This window comes from Pelobates fuscus, chromosome 9 (assembly GCF_036172605.1).
Source record: "Pelobates fuscus isolate aPelFus1 chromosome 9, aPelFus1.pri, whole genome shotgun sequence".
Classification (NCBI taxonomy): Eukaryota; Metazoa; Chordata; class Amphibia; order Anura; family Pelobatidae; genus Pelobates; species Pelobates fuscus.
The window spans coordinates 44,182,894-44,201,030 of NC_086325.1; the positions used below are offsets into that span (position 1 = coordinate 44,182,894).

The 18,137-nt window shown below is 37.7% G+C and overlaps 1 protein-coding gene across 1 annotated transcript in view; it reads left to right on the forward strand.

Annotated features, from left to right (window-relative positions):
* Positions 1–1,042: 1,042 nt before the first annotated feature.
* The window catches only part of LOC134573636 (vomeronasal type-2 receptor 26-like), a 30,845-nt gene continuing 13,750 nt past the window's right edge, over positions 1,043–18,137 (forward strand). The window contains exons 1-4 of the mRNA XM_063433421.1: positions 1,043–1,138; positions 3,709–4,000; positions 10,880–11,101; positions 11,609–11,624. Of these exons, the coding sequence (XP_063289491.1) occupies positions 3,710–4,000; positions 10,880–11,101; positions 11,609–11,624 (529 nt within the window). The 5' untranslated portion in view covers positions 1,043–1,138; position 3,709. The remainder of the gene's footprint in view (positions 1,139–3,708; positions 4,001–10,879; positions 11,102–11,608; positions 11,625–18,137) is intronic.

The window sequence follows — 18,137 nt, forward strand, 5'->3', positions numbered from 1 at the left end:
CTTGTCTGTGAGGTTGTTTTGGGCCTTTTACATTACTTCAAACAGTTCCCAGACAGGTACCTAACCCATTTCACATTCTCTTTCGGTGTAACTTCGTGGCGGTACAGTTCACACTCAGGATGGACACGTTTGAATCTTCAGCCGTTAATATTTTGTTTCTTGGAAAGTCACCCGTTGGTGCATGTTACAGGACTTTGGACTTTTGGGAACTTTATGCATGATGGCGCTTTCGAAAGAGGGGGAGGAGCCTCAGCACTGTGAATACTATACCTCCTATTGCATTTTGATTGGTTAATGTTTCACTTTTCTTTACTGCTATGTGGAGTTAGTAAAGAGAGTTTAATGCAAAATACTCGCCTCCTGTCATTACTAAAATTAAGATTATAAGTACACTAACGCTAGCATAATCTTCAATTGGCATATCAAGCTTTTCCCGGGGAAAGATGGTAGTAGCTGCAAAACAAATTTCCCTTAAACAAATCCCACTGAAATTTGCATTGGAATAATTTTTGATTGCTTTAATTTAATTTAGTATAATATATGCACACATATGCAATGATGTGTGATGCACATTTTGGTATCGGACTAGTATTTTGTCTGGAAAACTTCACAATCTATAATCCCCCTAGATTTGACCTTTACTTACCAAGTAACAATTATTCAAACAGATTGTAATTATTTCCCTTGGAAGGGTATGATTTGAATTCCAGAGTACCCAGAAGGTATTCCCATAGATGGGAAAGTATAAAAGTCCTTAACATGCCAACATAACCTATTGGCAACAGATGTGCACACAGCTCCCTAATATTAACAAGAACTGGGCTTGTCTGCTTTAGTGCAAAGTTTCATTAACTTTCTTTAATATCATACAATCTCTAAAGCTGATTTCTTTTCTTCTAAAAACTGCATTTTTAAATATGAAAACCCTGTTGAGAAATACTGTTATTCTCTTGATGTTCTGTGAAGGAGCATGTCAAAATGCTACATACGGCTGCAATCCTGGGACCCCTTATTCACAAAGACCATTTGCCATGTCGGGAGATGTCATTATTGGAGGACTTTTTGATATACATATTTATTACAAAACAGAAGCATTTTATTTTTCGAGTCCTCCACATCTTCAGCCACGGAAAATAAGGTTAGTCTTTATGCAGAATCAACTGTTAGGAAGACCAGTCACATTATTATTATTATTTTTATTATTTATAAAGCGCCAACAAATTCCGCAGGGCTGTACAATAGGATATTATGATTATACTTTTAAACTTTTTTATGATGTTTCTAAATAGTTTCTATAATTTTCATTTATAATTTTGGAGTGAAGTTTGCATCTGAGATAAATATTTTTAAGTTTCTCCCAGGCTTATTTACCAAAGTGAGACTTCAAAGTGAATTTCACATATGAGGTCAAAATAACTAAATAACTGAAAAATTATCTGAGTCCGTTATGCTTTCAGATTTGAATAATCCCTTTAGTAAATTTCAGGTTTATTTTACGTGAGAATTTAAAGTGAATTCAAAGCAAATTTGAGTTTTGAATGAGCGCAGAGCTGACTTCGAGACTTTATTCCAGTTAAGATATTTAGACTTTAAATAAAAAAATTCACTTTGAATTATCAGTGTATACCCGTGTAAATTTCTAGTGAGTTAACATCCAGATTGCAAGACTGATGGTAAAAGAACTGATTTGCAATACATAGAACCTTTGCTGCAGTAACAGTTTGGCTATTTTACCATACATTTTACAACTCAGACTTAATTTGCTAAAATTCTGTGTTTAGTGAAAAAATCTCCATGTTTTAAAGATCTGATATCTAATTAAGAGAAGTGTTAGAAATGTTCAATACAAAAAGGCATACGATGAATTTATAATTTATCTTTATTTTTTTTGCACATTTCTTAAATCTAAATAATTTAAAAGATGCTTTACTATTAAGAAATGATGCCTACAAATGCAAATATATCCATTAACCACAATTAACTCATTCTCTCTTTTTATCTGATTAGAACTGCAAAATAGAGATTCCAATCTGATCTTAGATAAAATGTTAATAAATATGCTGCAAAGCGTCCTAAAGACAGACAGGGGAATTGATATGCATGAAACACACACACACAGCCAGTTTAAATGAGCAACAGTCTGTTTAAAGCTGTATACCAGTAATCTATTGTCATCGGCAGCTTTAGTTTATGTGATGTGTTCACAAAATACAATGCACACAGTCCTATGGAAAATCAAATTCAGAATGATTTTATTTACCAATAAATATGTCAGATATAGTTTTTTCCAATTTTTATTAGAATACGCCTGATAATGATGATTCAAGTACATCTATTGGAGGTTTATTCAATAAAAAGTGAATTATGATTAATTGAAAAAAAACAAAATGATCTACACACCAGTAGATTTGGAAAAGCTCTCAGCTCAGCAGTGTTATTTACAAAATTATGATATTTTGGAATTCAAAGGGAATGTGAAATTTTATGCCAAAATATTCAAATATTCCATCATGATTCCATTTTATTTCTGAAGTTATGACCTTAAGGGGTTAAACTTTTTATTGTCTACCTTATAGGCTTTGTTTAGTAATTGAGACATGAGGATGCTTTAGTGGGGAATATTGCTTTTCATACATCCCTAACTTGGAATTGTCCCCGTCCCTTTGTCATACTTAGACTAAACTGAGAGGGTTAATCACTAAAGCGAATTTTCAGTTTAAGACCAAAAATGGAAAAATTCTCCAAGCCAGCTATGCTTCAAGCTTGGATACTTTGACCTTAAAAGTAAAATCCCCTTTGAATTCACTATTAGGCTTATTCACTAAAATGAGAATTAAAAGTGAGTTTTTTAGGCCGAAGTTGTCAAAATGAAAATGTAGCTGACTTAGAGAATGTTTTAAATTCCGCTATTTTAGCCTTAATTTTACAATTCACTTTGAATTCTCACTTTAGTAAGTATCTCTGTCAATGTGTTTACTGATTATTTACACTACCTGTGGAAAGGTAGCAAGGGACATCAATGAAAACTAAAACATTTTTTATTCTCTTTCGTATATCTTTTCAAGGAACCAGTTTAAACAAATTCTATAATGCCCCTACATAGAATCTAAACTCTAGAGAACTGTATTAAACACCAAAGGGTTAGTGTACCCATTTTATAAAGCGCAATAGTTTATATTTCATTTTGCTTGCTAAATCATTTTAAAGCTTTTCATTTAAATCTCTGCATATCGTTTTAAATTCACTTCTTCAATCTTTTAAATCGACATACTTTGAACTCTTGTAGGGTCATTCACTGAACTTCTGAGGAACATGTTGGCGTTTTATAAATGCCAGTAATAATAATAAAACAGTAAAAATGTAAGGTGAATTCAATAACAATTTGAACTTGAAGGTAAACATAGCCAAAAATCCTGTCAGCTATGATTTCAATTCAGCTACTCTAGCCTTGAAATTGAAATTAATTTTGAATTCACCTTGAATTCAGACTTCAGTGAATTACCCTGTTAATGTGGTGGGTTGTTGACATCATGTAATACAGACTCTTTGTTTGCAGACAGATAGAGACAGAACCCCCCTCCCCAGATATGTCAGGTCTTGCCATTGCTACCATTTTGTTTGTATGGCCAAAGATTGACTCATTGTATTACCAAAAATGTAACTTTTTTCTAATGATCGATCCATAACCCTTTTATTTAATGCCTGCAGTATGCTCCTTGAAGACTTCTATAACTTCCTTAGCTTAGTATTCGCTGTGGATGAAATCAACCGTAACCCTAAAATTCTTCCAAACGTGACTTTGGGTTATAATATATACGACTCTTACGTTGACCTCTTCAGAACAGTCCAAGGAGCAGTTCGACTCTATTCAGGAAATAAGAAGCAATATCCGAATTATAACTGTGATAACTCAAGTGTTCTAGCTGCTGTGATTGAAGGCATGCCTCCCTCGTTTTCTACACAGTATGCCAATATATTTGGAATCTACAAATACCCACAGGTATGCTAACTCCTAATTCAGGCACATGTATGCATCTGAACCTTAGTACATTAATAGATAGTAAATGATACATGTTCTGTCTATTGAAAAAGAAATGTTGCTATTTTGAAATTTTTTTTTAGAATTCATAACTTTCAAGCACTGAATACTTGAAATGAAAGAAATGAAGTGAATGCTGCAATAAAACATAAATGGTCTGTTCTTGCAAATTTTGGAAATAGTGGGGAATAGGAAATTGTTTGAAATTGTTTACAATTATACTTTCTAAACACAGCAAACAAACGCAAAAGAGTTAACAGATGATAATTAGATTAAATGGAAGAAAAAAATCATAAAAATGAACAGTGCGGCATAAGTACTGGATGGAATTTTAAAAACGATAAAAACAAAATAAAGTTGAAGAAGAAATATTAAATTTCTATCTAATTATTCTTATATTTTCTTATGTTCCATAAAGTAAATCAGTAAAACTACACTATTGTGATAAATAGGAAATAAAAATGAATATGGTAAATATCACATACACAACACAGTACTGCATATTTTTCATTTAAAATTAATTATCTCCGTTAGAATTCCAGAACGAATCAATCAGTTCATCCAAAGTTTTACAAGCATTTGACTTGTTCAATGCATCTTAAAGGAATTTGTGTACAAGCCTAGTATACAGGGGTAATGATCATCCACAAATCATATAGCACTATGTGTATGTGTAGGACAGGGGTGGGGAGGTAATTACTTTAAAAATTACATAAAATACCGATATTGATCAGTATGGTTTTTGTTTCACTTTTCTTATAAAATCACCATATCATTCAAAATAGGAATAAGAGTTAAAATGCATTAGTTGATAGATTATTCATAACACAAATTAATTTCAAAGTTTCAAATAATGTTGGCATAGTATTATGGTAATGTATTTTATGTCACTTTAGTATATAATAAATATCAAAATTACAAATAACGTTGGGCTCATATTATGATATAGTCTTTATATATTCTTAATATTTGCCACACAAGGCTTTAATCCCTTCTGAATTAAAATGATTAATATATCACTAAGGAGACTCATTTAATTTAACCCCTTAAGGACACAGTTCCAGAAATAAAAGGGAATAATGACAGAATATTTTCGTCATGTGTCCTTAAGGGGTTAAACTATGGTTTTAAAAGTTCAGCTTGATTATGCATAGTAACTTTATTTACAGTGTTTAACCCCTTAAAGACCAAACTTCTGGAATAAAAGGGAATCATGACATGTCACACATGTCATGTGTCCTTAAGGGATTAAAGGGGAACTGCCACTTCTCTGTGATTTAAACCATTGAATACAACATCAAAAATGATCTATAACCTGTGCTAACCTTTTTCTAATGAGATAATCTGTTTTTGTCTAATTTTATATTAAAGATTTAGAAAAATACACCATAATCCAGATCAGACAATGCCAGTCAAGACAAACATTGCACACGAAGAAGAGAATTAGAAACATTGTTTAATGTATCCCCCTTCTTTGTTTGCTTTTTCTATATCGACTGCCAGGTGCAAAGGATAGAGTTTGTAACAACGTTCGACAGGGAGCAAAATATTGGCGTCTATTTGCCGGACAGAGAGATGTGAATTTATACATTTCATGTAATTTTCAAACCTCATAAATACATGTTTATTAAATATAGGAATAAATAAGCAAACATAATTTTAAAAATATTGGGCAGTATTAGTTTACCTTTAATCAGTTCATAGCAGAAAATGTTTTATGTAAAATACAGCCTATAATCAGGTCACTACAGTATTCATAATAATATATCCATATTTTGGTGTTCACACTGGAATTTTTAGGAGGGGTTGTAAGTCTACATAAGCCAATTTGTGCTTCACTGTAAGAATTCGTATAGGTGTGGTATAGCCTAGAGCAGTGGTTCCCAAACCAGTCCTCATGGCCCACCAACAGTCCAGAATTTATGTATTTCCCTGTTTTATTCCAATGGAGATACTAACAAAACCTGGACTGTTGGTGGGTCTTGAGGACTGGTTTGGGAAATGCTGGCCTAGAGCTTATATTGAAATGTAAATTCTACGTGCAAAGAAATTAATTGATATTTCAATGGGTTATGATAAGGTTCTCTATATATTTAAAAAAAATATATTTATTAAAAAGTATACTGAGAAAACTAAACTTTTCCTTGTTGTTTCAGATAAGTTTCATATCTCAGGACCCTGTACAGAGTGATAAACAGCAGTTCCCCTTTTTCTACCGAGCAATACCAAGTGAAAAAACTCTATATGCTGCAATAATAGCTTTATTAAAACACTTTGGATGGACTTGGATAGGTTTAATTTATCCAGATGATGATAGCAGTATATATTCTATTAAAATCATTAAACAGATGATAGAGGAGAGTGGAGGATGCGTTGAATTCGCTAAAATGGTTCCGTCAATTAATGATTTCAGTGTGGATAGGATTGCAGAAATTAAGAATATTATTTCAAACTCAACAGTAAATGTAATACTTGTGTATGGGTCTAAAAATTATGTTTATTATGTGGAGCAAAACGTTCATCTCAACTTTATACCAGGGAAGATATGGATTCACACAGCAGAATCCAGTTTCCGCATGTTTAACATGGTCAACGACACAAATGTCAACGGTACTTTGAGATTTATAATGCACAAAAAAGAAATTCCTGATTACATTAAGTTTATTCAGAATGTTGATCCCAACCGATTTCCTCCAGGTCGCACATTTACAACATGGTGGGATGAGCTATGTGAAAACCGATGTCCATTCAACCCGAGAAGACGGAACTGCACAGGTGTAGAGAGTGGCCGTATCATACTATATTCACATTGCAATCTCAGGTTTACAGCTATGAGTTACAGCGTGTATAACGCAGTCTATGCGGTGGGTCATGCCTTGCATGAAATGTATCAGGAGACACCTTTAAATGAAAGGTTGCTTGACCAGTCTAAGCTGAAGTTTCAAGATTTAAAAGCTTGGAAGGTAAGACATACGTAGACAAATTTTTCTCATACTTTCTGTCATTGATATCAGGAATGTAAAACAGTATTGTAGTCTATGGGTTGTCCTTTCTACAGGGGGCTTTGGAGAGGCGTCCTTTTTTATATTTATCATATTTATTCAAAAAAGTTTCAACAAATACATATAAACACATTTGTTTGTCTCATATAGCCTCATCAATCCAAGTATATCAACAATTGTAGCAATAAATAAAGATACATCATATATTAATATACATGTGCAATATAGGTGATAATATCTATCGAGACATTCAAAATATCAAGATTATATATATAAACATTAAAAACAAGACATACAGCGACAAAACAAAAAAAAAAAAGAAAGAAAAGAGAAAAAAAAAAAAAAGGAGGGAAAAGGAATATCTTCCCTCTTGGCCAATGGAGAGGGGGCAGAACAGTCCAGAGATATACCTAAGTCTTGCTTACATATTTGGATGTCCAGGGGGACCAAACTTTTTTGTTTTTCTTAGATTGTGAGCTAAAAACATAGCTCGTCTCCATTTTATATTGAGAATCAATTTGAGCCATAATCTCTATCCATTCCAGAGGCATAGGAGATTTCCAACATCTAGCGATGCTGATTTTGACTGCAGAGAAAATATGGGTCAAAAGTCTATTATTCTGTGTAGGAAGACCGATATTAAATAAAAACATTTGTGGGCTAATTTCATTTATGTCATGACATAAAGATTTTACTAGGTCAAGCACCTGTGTTTTTAAGTTGTTTAGTCTAGGGCATTCCCACCATATATGATATATTGTACCATCTTTCAATCCACATCTCCAACAAAGAGAGGCGTCCTAACCTTGAGGTAGTCTACATGTATAGGTGAACTGGTTTTATGTATATATTGTATTAGCAATCCTTTCTATTATCTGAGTGTTTGCTTTTTCAATTGTTACATTTTATAAATGCTACTATGCTATATTGCCTATATCTGTGTGCTAAAGAGGAAGACAAAGAAGCACCAGCATGTATTGCATGTGATGTGCAAATGCATCATTTATTTATGTGAGTACTAATAGGCTTTTTTGCAGCAAAGCACTTAAACATCAGTATCACACAATATGTTTTTCTTCCACTTACCTTCTTTTGTTATTGTGCAAGAGATTTGCAATTTATTGAGATAATACATCAAAAAGGATAACAGCAATATAAGGGAGCATGTTCAAATTATTACCATTATTGGGGTGTAATTAAATCCTTATTTTAGTATGTCATGATTAAAACCAGGTAGCTGCTTTAGAAAAGTAATGGCAGGCTAACATTGCAGCTATAACATGTCTCTGAAGAACCCTTACCCCATTGTCCTCAACGTCCACTTAGGCTTGCCTTCTAAGAAAGCGTGACCGGCTAGGGACTCCCCCTTCATACCGAATAATGAGCATTTGCGGTCACAGTCGGTTAGCCAGGATATGATAGTCAGCTGGGGAGACATACACCACCACATCCCATTGGTTACAAGGTAATCATGCCTCCTGGTAGTTGGGGTATTTAAGAGGCTTCATTTCAGTTATATGGTGGCCCCTGACGAAGGTGCATCTCTTTAGCACCGAAACGTACGTTGGGCGTTTTTTCTGCACTGGGCACTGGTGTTGGAGCACCATGATCACTATTTAATTTAATTTAATTTATTATTGTTTTTTTCTTTTTCTTTCCTATGCCTGTCTAGCTAGTTTTACAGGGAGAGAGGCTTTCTAAATGTTAATTATCAGTCTGTTTTTGGCTGTCTTTTTACTTCTATTTCAGTCTCTATCTCTCTCTGTTTTGCAATATTTTTCTAGTTTGACAAGGATATTTCCTAGGATGTATTGATTATAGAGATTCAGTCATTTAATACTCCTATCCCTATAGCAGATCACAATAAAGCTTATTATTAAGGGGGAGTGAGGATATTTACTACACTATCTCTTTATCTCTACTACCCTGGGCTGGCATAGGATTGCAGGATCACTTGTATATACTTTGTTTAATTGGGGTCTCTGACCATATTATTTTGAAAGCCAGGTTCTATATTTGGAATCAACCGCGCTATATATATTTTTCCAGATGATGCAGTAAGTTTCATTCATATATTGAGACTGTCTGCATATTTCCTTGTTTTTCTGTTTATATCTGGGGTTAAGCCCCTCTGAGACAGCTGGAGTCTCATACTGGTACGCCTGTCTCTGCATGACCCCTGCAACCACTGCCCCCTCTTGGGAGATTTTGGGGTGGCGGGTGCGGTGGTTATACAGGGACTTAGAACGTTGTGTTCTTTGCTTTTTTCTAAGAAAGCGGTGGGCCTCAGAATATTCTTCAAAGCTGCCAGTATTAAATATAGATATATTAATTTTGGTTTGCAGACATTTGCTACAATAATATAGTTCCAGGATTCCATGTCCTAAATTAGCAGACTGGCTTGTCACAAAAAAACCTCAGGGGTTGTCCTGGGGCTGCTGATACCACTGATTGATGCTTGATTCACCCAGAACTTTGTTTTGGTTGCATCAGTCAATGTTTATTGAGGTATAAATGAGATATACATTACAAGCAGTATTTAGACAGAACATTGATTCTGAACCATAACATTTCACATAGATTAGGAATATCTCATTTTATTTTTAAGTATGAGAATAACGTTAGTTATGAAATTTAAAAGGCAAGAGCAGCTTATAAAATGAAGAATACATGCTTAAAATGACTTGCATTATAAGAGGAGGTATAAGTGTCAACAGAGCATTAGGGCTATACTGAAATAGACACAAACTACAAATAAAAACAACATGAGCATACTTGTAAACAGAAAAATGACTATCATCAGGTGGCACAAGACACCCTCTAAATGGAGCACAATCAAGGCGATTTAGCCAAGTGTTAACCAACCCAGTTCTCAGGGACCACCAACAGCTCAGAACTGTCTCTCAGCACCGAAGCAAATGGAAAGGTGAAAAGAGGCTCTAATCAATGTGGCACTGGGCTCTTTCCTGCTCCCTGCCAATGGTCATAAAATACCAGGCCCGGAGACTACAGGCCTGGTTCCTGCTGATATCAGGCGGACACTTGAGCCCTAGGACCTCCAAAAGCGGTAGTTGTTCCCAAAAGAGCATAAGCTATAAAATGCCTCTAGAATATCCAGCTCGGTGTGTAAAGGCTGCCATGTCACCTGTGAAATACTTAAATCATGCCCAGCCATTTTAGTTGAGTAAGCAACTGCTGCATGTTCAAGTGCCACAGTGATAGCCATAATCAAGGGGTGTCCACTTGATACTGGGATAACCCTTACTGGTAAGGTGTGGGAAGCGGGGAACCCACAGGGTTTGGAATGTAGAGGTCAGCCTCCCCTCTCATTCCTGTGTCGTCAGGTAGGTCGCAAGGCTGCCCCAGCAGAAACCTTCCAAAGATGGTCAGAGCTGCTTCTGCTATGCTTGACTATAAAGCACACGGGTTTTCAGAGTAACAATAATAGTGGCAGTAACAATAAATGCAGACAAATTGTAAAACAAATTACTGGAAATATATTTTTTCTCGCGAAGTTTGCTCAACACCCAGCAATATGGGGGTTATTAATTAACCAATTAAAATCCATGGGCATTGGTTAAATTTTAAAAGTGACTCTATGACAATAGTGAGTTCAAGAATTTTTCTAATTAGTAGTTTTGGCTAAATTTTTTAACTTTATTTTCAATTCACTTTAGATTTGCATTAAATGGATAAATACATTTAGCGAATGAACCCATAAGATTTTTCGAATACAGGCGTTCTGCATTACTCATTGAATACATTTTAATTTATAAGAATAATAATCTAGTAATACAAAAAATAAAATTAAAAGCCTGCTTTTTTCATTGTTTTATAGTTACATCGGTATCTGAAAAAAGTATATTTTACTAACACAATGGGAGATGAGATCTATTTTAAAGACGATGAAATGTCAGTCGGATATGATATTTATAATACCATCTATTTGCCCAATGGGACAAATATTGCAGAACGAGTTGGTAGCTTTGACCGTAATGCGCCACCTGGAAAGCAAATAACATTGGATAAGACTATTATATGGGAACATAAGTTCACAGAGGTAAGTAAAAAGTAAATAAGCAATGGTAAAAAAAACCAAATCAAGACATAAGTAGGACAGTTTTATATGCATATCTAAATTCTGTGTAATGTAATATAACAGTGCCACCCATGAACGCCTATTACCGAATGTCCAATATGCAAAGAATTCACATTAGCCAACTGGAACTCTTGTTCTGTGTGAATTAATGAAGCCCCAATGACGCTGTTTAAGATAGAGTTACACCTCTGGTGGCTGAGGGGTTAACATAGAAACATAGAATGTGACGGCAGATAAGAACCATTCAGCCTATCTAGTCTGCCCAATATTTCAAAATACTTTTAATTAGTCACTGGCCTTATCTTAAGTCTAGGATAGCCTTATGCCTATCCCACGCATGCTTAAACTCCCTCACTGTGTTAACCTCTACCACTTCAGCTGGAAGGCTGTTCCATGCATCCACTACCATCTCAGTAAAGTAATACTTCCTGAAATAATTTTTAAACATTTGCCCCTCTAAGTTAAGAGTCTCCTCCTTTACTGTGTTGGATGTATTTAAATGTATCTATCATATCCCCCCTGTCTCGTCTTTCCTCCAAGCTATGCATGTTAAGATCCTTTAACCTTTCCTGGTAAGTTTTATCCTACAATCCATAAACCAGTTTAGTAGTCCTTCTCCAAACTCTCTCTAAAGTATCAATATCCTTCTGAAGATATGGTCTCCAGTCCTGATTACAATACTCCAAGTGAGGTCTTACCAGTGTTCTGTACAATGGCATGAGCACTTCTCTCTTTCTACTGCTAGTACCTCTACATATCCAACCAACTATTTTGCTAGCATTTCCAGCTGCTCTATTACATTGTCTTCCTACATTTAAGGCATCTGAAATTATTACTCAAGACCTTCTGCAATATCACTAATAAAAATATTAAAAAGAATAGGTCCAAGTACAGATCCCTGAGGTACCCCACTGGAATCTAGACCTTGCTTCGAATATACTCCGTTGACTACAACCCTCTGTTGCCTGTCATTTAGCCACTGCCTAACCCATTCAAGAATATTGGAATCCAAACTTAAAGATTGCAGTTTATTGATGAGCCTTCTATATGGAACAGTGTCAAAAGCCTTACTAAAATTTAGATAAGCAATGTCTACTGCACCACCCTGATCTATTATTTTAGTTACCCAATCAGAAAAATCAATAAGATTAGTTTGGCACGATCTCCCTGAAGTAAACCCATGTTGTCTCTGATCTTGGAATCCATGTGATTTTAGATGTTCAACAATCCTATCCTTTAACAGGGTTTCCATCACTTTCCCAACTACTGAAGAAAGGCTTACTGGCCTATAGTTGCCCTACTACCTTTCTTGTGAATGGGTACAACATTTGCTAATTTCCAATCTTCTGGGACTACTCCTGTTAACAATGATTTGTTAAATAGAACCGTTAATGGTTAATAACTGTGGGCGTATTGCATCAGGCCCCATCGACTTATTTGTCATTACTTTTGACAGTTGAAAAATAACCTCTTCCTCTGTAAACTCACATGTAACAAATTACTAATTTGTCCTTTTTCCTAACTGAGGCCCCTTTCCTTAATTTTCATCTGTAAATAGTGAACAAAAGTATTAATTGAGGCCATCAGCTAGACCTCTTTCCTCTTCTACATGCATTCATTCATTTGTTTTTCATCTAACAGTTTTACTTTCCTTTTCTCATTTATGTATCTAAAAATGTTTTATCCACCTGTGACGAAGTGTCCTCCGCCACTTGTGCCTGGAGAGGACTAATTGCCAGCCACTTGCCCTCTGACTATGGCCCTGGGGGTATGGCCCTTTAAAAACAGTATATGGGCATATTGGGACTTTTTGGAACAATGCTCCTTTAAGACTGTGTCCCTAGACTGTTAAAATACTGTGTTCATGCCTTTTTCCCACTTGGTTCGGTAAATGGGGCTTACCGAACCACTTACTTCACAGAAGGACCACACGCAAGTGGAAGTGAGCAGGCAATTTACCTCCCAGGCTGGCGGTTAACCGCAGGTTAATTGCCGACTGCTGGGTGGCCACTGTTCGTACAGTCGAACACGTGGTGGCGGCCATCTTTATTTAGTCGAAAGCGGTCAGCGCTGTGTGCCATCAAATCCATGGAACTAAAATCAGCTACACATTTGCACGAAAACCGCTGACCCTTACCTTCTCCTCCACTTCAACGCTTTGGCTAAAATCGAAGTGCATTCGATGATTCGAACGCACAGTTATACTGAGCCATTTGCACGAACGGTGCCCCGTTCGTGCATTCGAATGGGACTTAGTCGTTTTTCAGTGTAAAATAGACCGACCGCACAGCCCAAATCTATGGAACTCTTTTGGGCAGGAAAGCCATGCTTGCGGTCGGTCAAAAAGGACTTCCAGCTAACTTTTTAACCACTGGAGGGAATTGTCTGATTTTTGGGTATGTTTGTATTTGAAGTATGCTGATTAATAATATGTAACTTATGGAGATTGGATGTATACAAAAAGAATTGTATAAAAACTGAGAGGGGAGGATTTTGCTGGAATGAATGGGAGTGTTTAACTGTATTGTACGTGTTTGATTGGCTGTTCCACAAAACCATGTGGGTGGTACTTTGTGTGTAAAACTTTTACCGACTGTGCTATTTTCTCTTCTGTGTGTGCTTTGGAGGCTCTTATAACTTGCTTAGACTCTTTCTGCCTAATCTTATAGATCTGTCTGCCTTCCTCCCTCTGGTTTTTTTTATAATTACTAAATTTGTATGTACAGAGTTTCTTAGCAAATACCTGCTTTCCTAAAAACACCAAGCACCATTACCACTTCAAATCACTTCACATCTGTGAACAATTTTTTTTTTACATTTTGTTTTTATTGCGAGGTGTATTAGCAGAGAAAATACAGAAATCAAACAGCATGACAGTTTACAGTAATGTACACAAGTCTATAGTAACAGAAAGAGTGGCAAGTGATCAGAGGTTTGTTACACAGTATACATTGGTAGTAAGGGGGGAATCATAGCAATGTCTATGCTAAACGATTAACGTCCAGTTCTGTGGTATCGTTAGAAGCTCTCGGGCTGATTATCCAGTTGCAAGAGGAATAGTATTTGTGGGAGAATTATAATTTTGATGGCATTTATGCGACCCAGCTAAGAGGAGTTTTTGTCTCCCCAGCTCTCCAGCAATGTCTCTGTTTTCATCAGTAATTTAACATGATTGTGTATTAGAAGGGCATGTTTTGAGGGTGCCAGCTGTGTGCCCAGGTAGGAAAGGGCATATTTCCTCCATTCATATGGGTATAGTGCTTGTAGGGCGGTGAGGTGGGAGTTCATAGTTAATACTTGTTTTTTGCTACATTGTTTTTGTAGTAGGATACTCAACCATAGTCGAGGAGCAGTTTTAAGAGAGATGGGAGAGAGTCTCTCGGGTTGGTCAGGAATAGGAAAATGTCATCAGCAAAGAGTGCAATTTTTGGGGGGTCTTTGGCGATGGAACACCAGCGATTTGTTGGTCTAGTTTGATTTTGTTGATCAAGGGTTCCAGTGCCAATATAAAAATAATAGATAAGAGAGGACATCCTTGCCATGTGCCATTGGTGAGGGCAAAGCATCTGGAGAGGAAACCTGAGCTCATAACTGTAGCCTGCAGGAAGGAATAGAGGGAAAGAAGACCATGCAAGAAATGTGTTTGGAAATTTAAATCTGCAAAGGACTTCCGTCATATTGCCCCAGTGGAGCCGGTCAAAGGCAGTTTCCGCGTCCAAGGCCAGCACTAAGCCTTGAATCCTGCCTGTGGTCATGAGTTCTAATATGTCAAGTGCTCGTCTGGTATTAGCTTCCACCTGTCGTCCTGGAACAAAGCCAGATTGTTTGGGGGAGATAAGCTCACAAAGCAGGGGGCGTATTCTGTTAGCTAGGACCTTGGCAAACAGTTTTGTGGCCGCATTGAGTAGCAATATTGGACGGTAGTTTGCGCAGGAGGCCGTTGATTTGCCTGGTTTGGGAATCATGACTATAGTAGCCTCTAACATTTCAGGGGGTATATGGCCTGTCTCTATAATATGGTTGACTAGGGCTGTTAAGTGTGGGAGTAATTGGTCTTCAAATATCTTATAGTAATGGTTGAAGAAGCCATCAGGGCCAGGGGCCTTGTGTCTCATAAAGCCTTGGAGACTTCGTCTGTAGTAATTAAGGTGTCTAATGTCGTGGCTTGGTCACTGGAGAGCTGGGGAAGATCCACCCCATTTAGGAATGTGGCTATTTCGGGTCGTGTTGGCTGGTGATGGGAGGGGTCGGCTGAGAAGTTATACAGCTTTTCGTAGAACGCTGCAAACTCATCCACCATCATTTTGGGGTTAACCAATCTCGTTCCCTTACCATTTACTAGATAGGGTATCCTCATCTGAGAGGTTTTTCTCTTTCAATTGGAAGGCCAAGAGTCTTTCTGCTCTATTCCCCTGCCTGTAGAAGTTGGTATTTAATTTACGTATCGCTCTTTTTACTTGTTGTAGCTGAAGAGCTTCCAATCCGGTTCTGATCTTGTTCACTGCCTGTCTATGCGCCTCTGTGAGCAAATCTTTGTGTCTTTCCCTGGCTATTTTTAGATCGTTGAGAAGTGAGGTGCTTTTTTTCCTGAGAGTCTACGTTTCAGTTTTACGCCCACGTATCACTGCCTTATGGGCAAGCCATGTTGTGACTATGGTCGTATCAATGTACTGATTGTCCACAAAATAATTTGTGCGATTTCTCCTCACCTCTGCTGCCTGTTCAGTATGGTCTATGAGCGACTCATTGAGTCACCACAGTCTCCGTCCTCTGGTGGGATAGAGAGTGGTGAATGTGGTCAGAAAGGGGGTGTGATCATGACCCTTTACAATGCAGCTAGATTTTTCACATCTACTAGGCACATATATCTATGCGGGAGTATTGGTCATGGACCTTTGAATAAAAGGTATAGTCCCTAGCGACTGGATACAGCGAACGCCATGTATCGTGTAGGCCGTGGAAATGCAGAAGGGTTGATAGCTTATCGCTAAGGGGAATGGAGTGGGAGTGGAAGCCCAGGTGTCAAGATCTATCGAGGTCACGCTCTAACACACAATTAAAATCCCTGCAAACAATCGTTTGGCCCTTGTTAAAGCTTTCTAGATTTTTGTGGGGAAACCCACAGATTGCAGAGGCACTTAGTAACATTAATAAAGTCCTTTCTTTTGCACATTGCCATGGGTGATAAATCAGCATACAGGGATAGAGGGTGTAGGTGGGTGGCATTGTCAGTGCTTTCCTTTGTGCTGACAGTATGGCCTCTTTGGAGCTGGGCACATCTTGTGCTAGGTTTCTGGGTTTTGGCACCCGGTCCGCCCTGTCCAGGAGGAGTTCTGCAAGTTCTAGGTTTGGTTGTATTGCTTGAAAGAGCTGATGCAGGTAAGCTGGCACTTCTTCATTGGAGACTGATTCAGGGACCCTGCGCTTGCGGATGTTGTTACGGTGCGAGCGGTCCTCCAGATATGCCAGTTTTTCCGTGAATGCTTATTATCATCTTCCAGCTTGTGGATTTTCTCCACTATGTCATTGTTGGCCAGACAAAGTTCATCCGTCCTCTCCTCCAAGGCGCTCAGACGTGCTCCCCCTTCCTGCACTTCCTTGCGGATGTCAATGACCGCTGACTGGAAGACAGCTTTCATAGAAGAGTGGAGCTCCTGGAGCATAGTTGCCAGCCGTCTTTCCGTCACAGAAACATCCCCAGAGGGTGTCTGCATTGTTTCTGTATCCAAGCCTGCATCTGAGTAGCGTGTTGGTGAGCGGGAACCGCCTCCATCTTGCTCAGACCGCGACTTATCTCATCTGCTCTGGCGGAAAAAGTTCAAGGCTCGCTGGGCTTTTGGGGGTACCATGTGGATGGTGTAGTATCCCCCTGGCTTGAGTGTGGGGTAGATACAATTCCGTTTGCCACTGTTTTTTGTTGCTTTTAGGCCATTCTGAGCACAGAGCTCCTACACCATGCGACCGCTTCGTAGGACCAGAAGTCATGCCCCTTCTGGGAACAATTTCTATGCAATGTGTGTTTTGTATGGAGTTTTTATTTTGTGTCTCAGTATTACGGGTATTGCCTGGTATTTAGATTTACATGTAACTTACTCATGTAAAATACATGTAATTTATTTCGTCTGCATGTGCACTCAATATTCATGGCTTAGTTGTGAGAAATCCATGGTCACATATGCTTTTTGAGCACGTCCAAAGGTTTTTGCTCACAATTTATTTTATATTTTGCATAGATTGTAGTATAACATGGTACTAGATGATTAGAACTAGTAATACTTTTAGAGGCATTCCATGGCATAGCGGTTAGAACATGGCAAAGATGATGCTTTGCTAAGTGTATAGAATGGTATCAATAGAGACGTAAATAAAAAAAATTAAAAAAGGGAAAGCTTTCTGCAATAAGATCAATAAAAGTATGTCGTTTAATTACATAATTTTGCTATTTCATGACGAAAAGTCATGATTTTATGAAAGACACTGAGGTGAGTGTTACGGTTGCCTGCAGGCTGGCTGGAAGTTGGACCGTAGAAAGGATGCTCCTAGCGCTCACCCAAGGATCATCAGCACCGTAGACACCATAACTACTGCGTAGCCACCATAAGTACTGCAGACTCTACGAACCACCGCTGCTGGGCTGGTATCTCGCCGTCTTCTCTGCGCCCTGGACCTACGACCAGGCTCCAGTAGGTGAACCTCTTCCTTCTGTAGAGCGAAGCAGGATCAGGAACAAGAGCTCTTACAAGAGCTTAGTAGCTAAGGGAGTATGAAAAGCATAGCAATCCCTGTAGTGATTATAGCTGTTCCCTACAAACATGAGTCAAGGCTGCAAGTTAGAGGGTCAGAAGAGGTCTGAGGTGCTGGCACACCCAGCCTGGTTTTTATTGCAGTTGTTACAAATACAGGTCCGCCCACAGGGAGGTATAAAACAACCACTCACACATCAGTTACATCCCACATTTTCCCTCCCCTTATCCTGAGAGGAAACTCAATGATACAT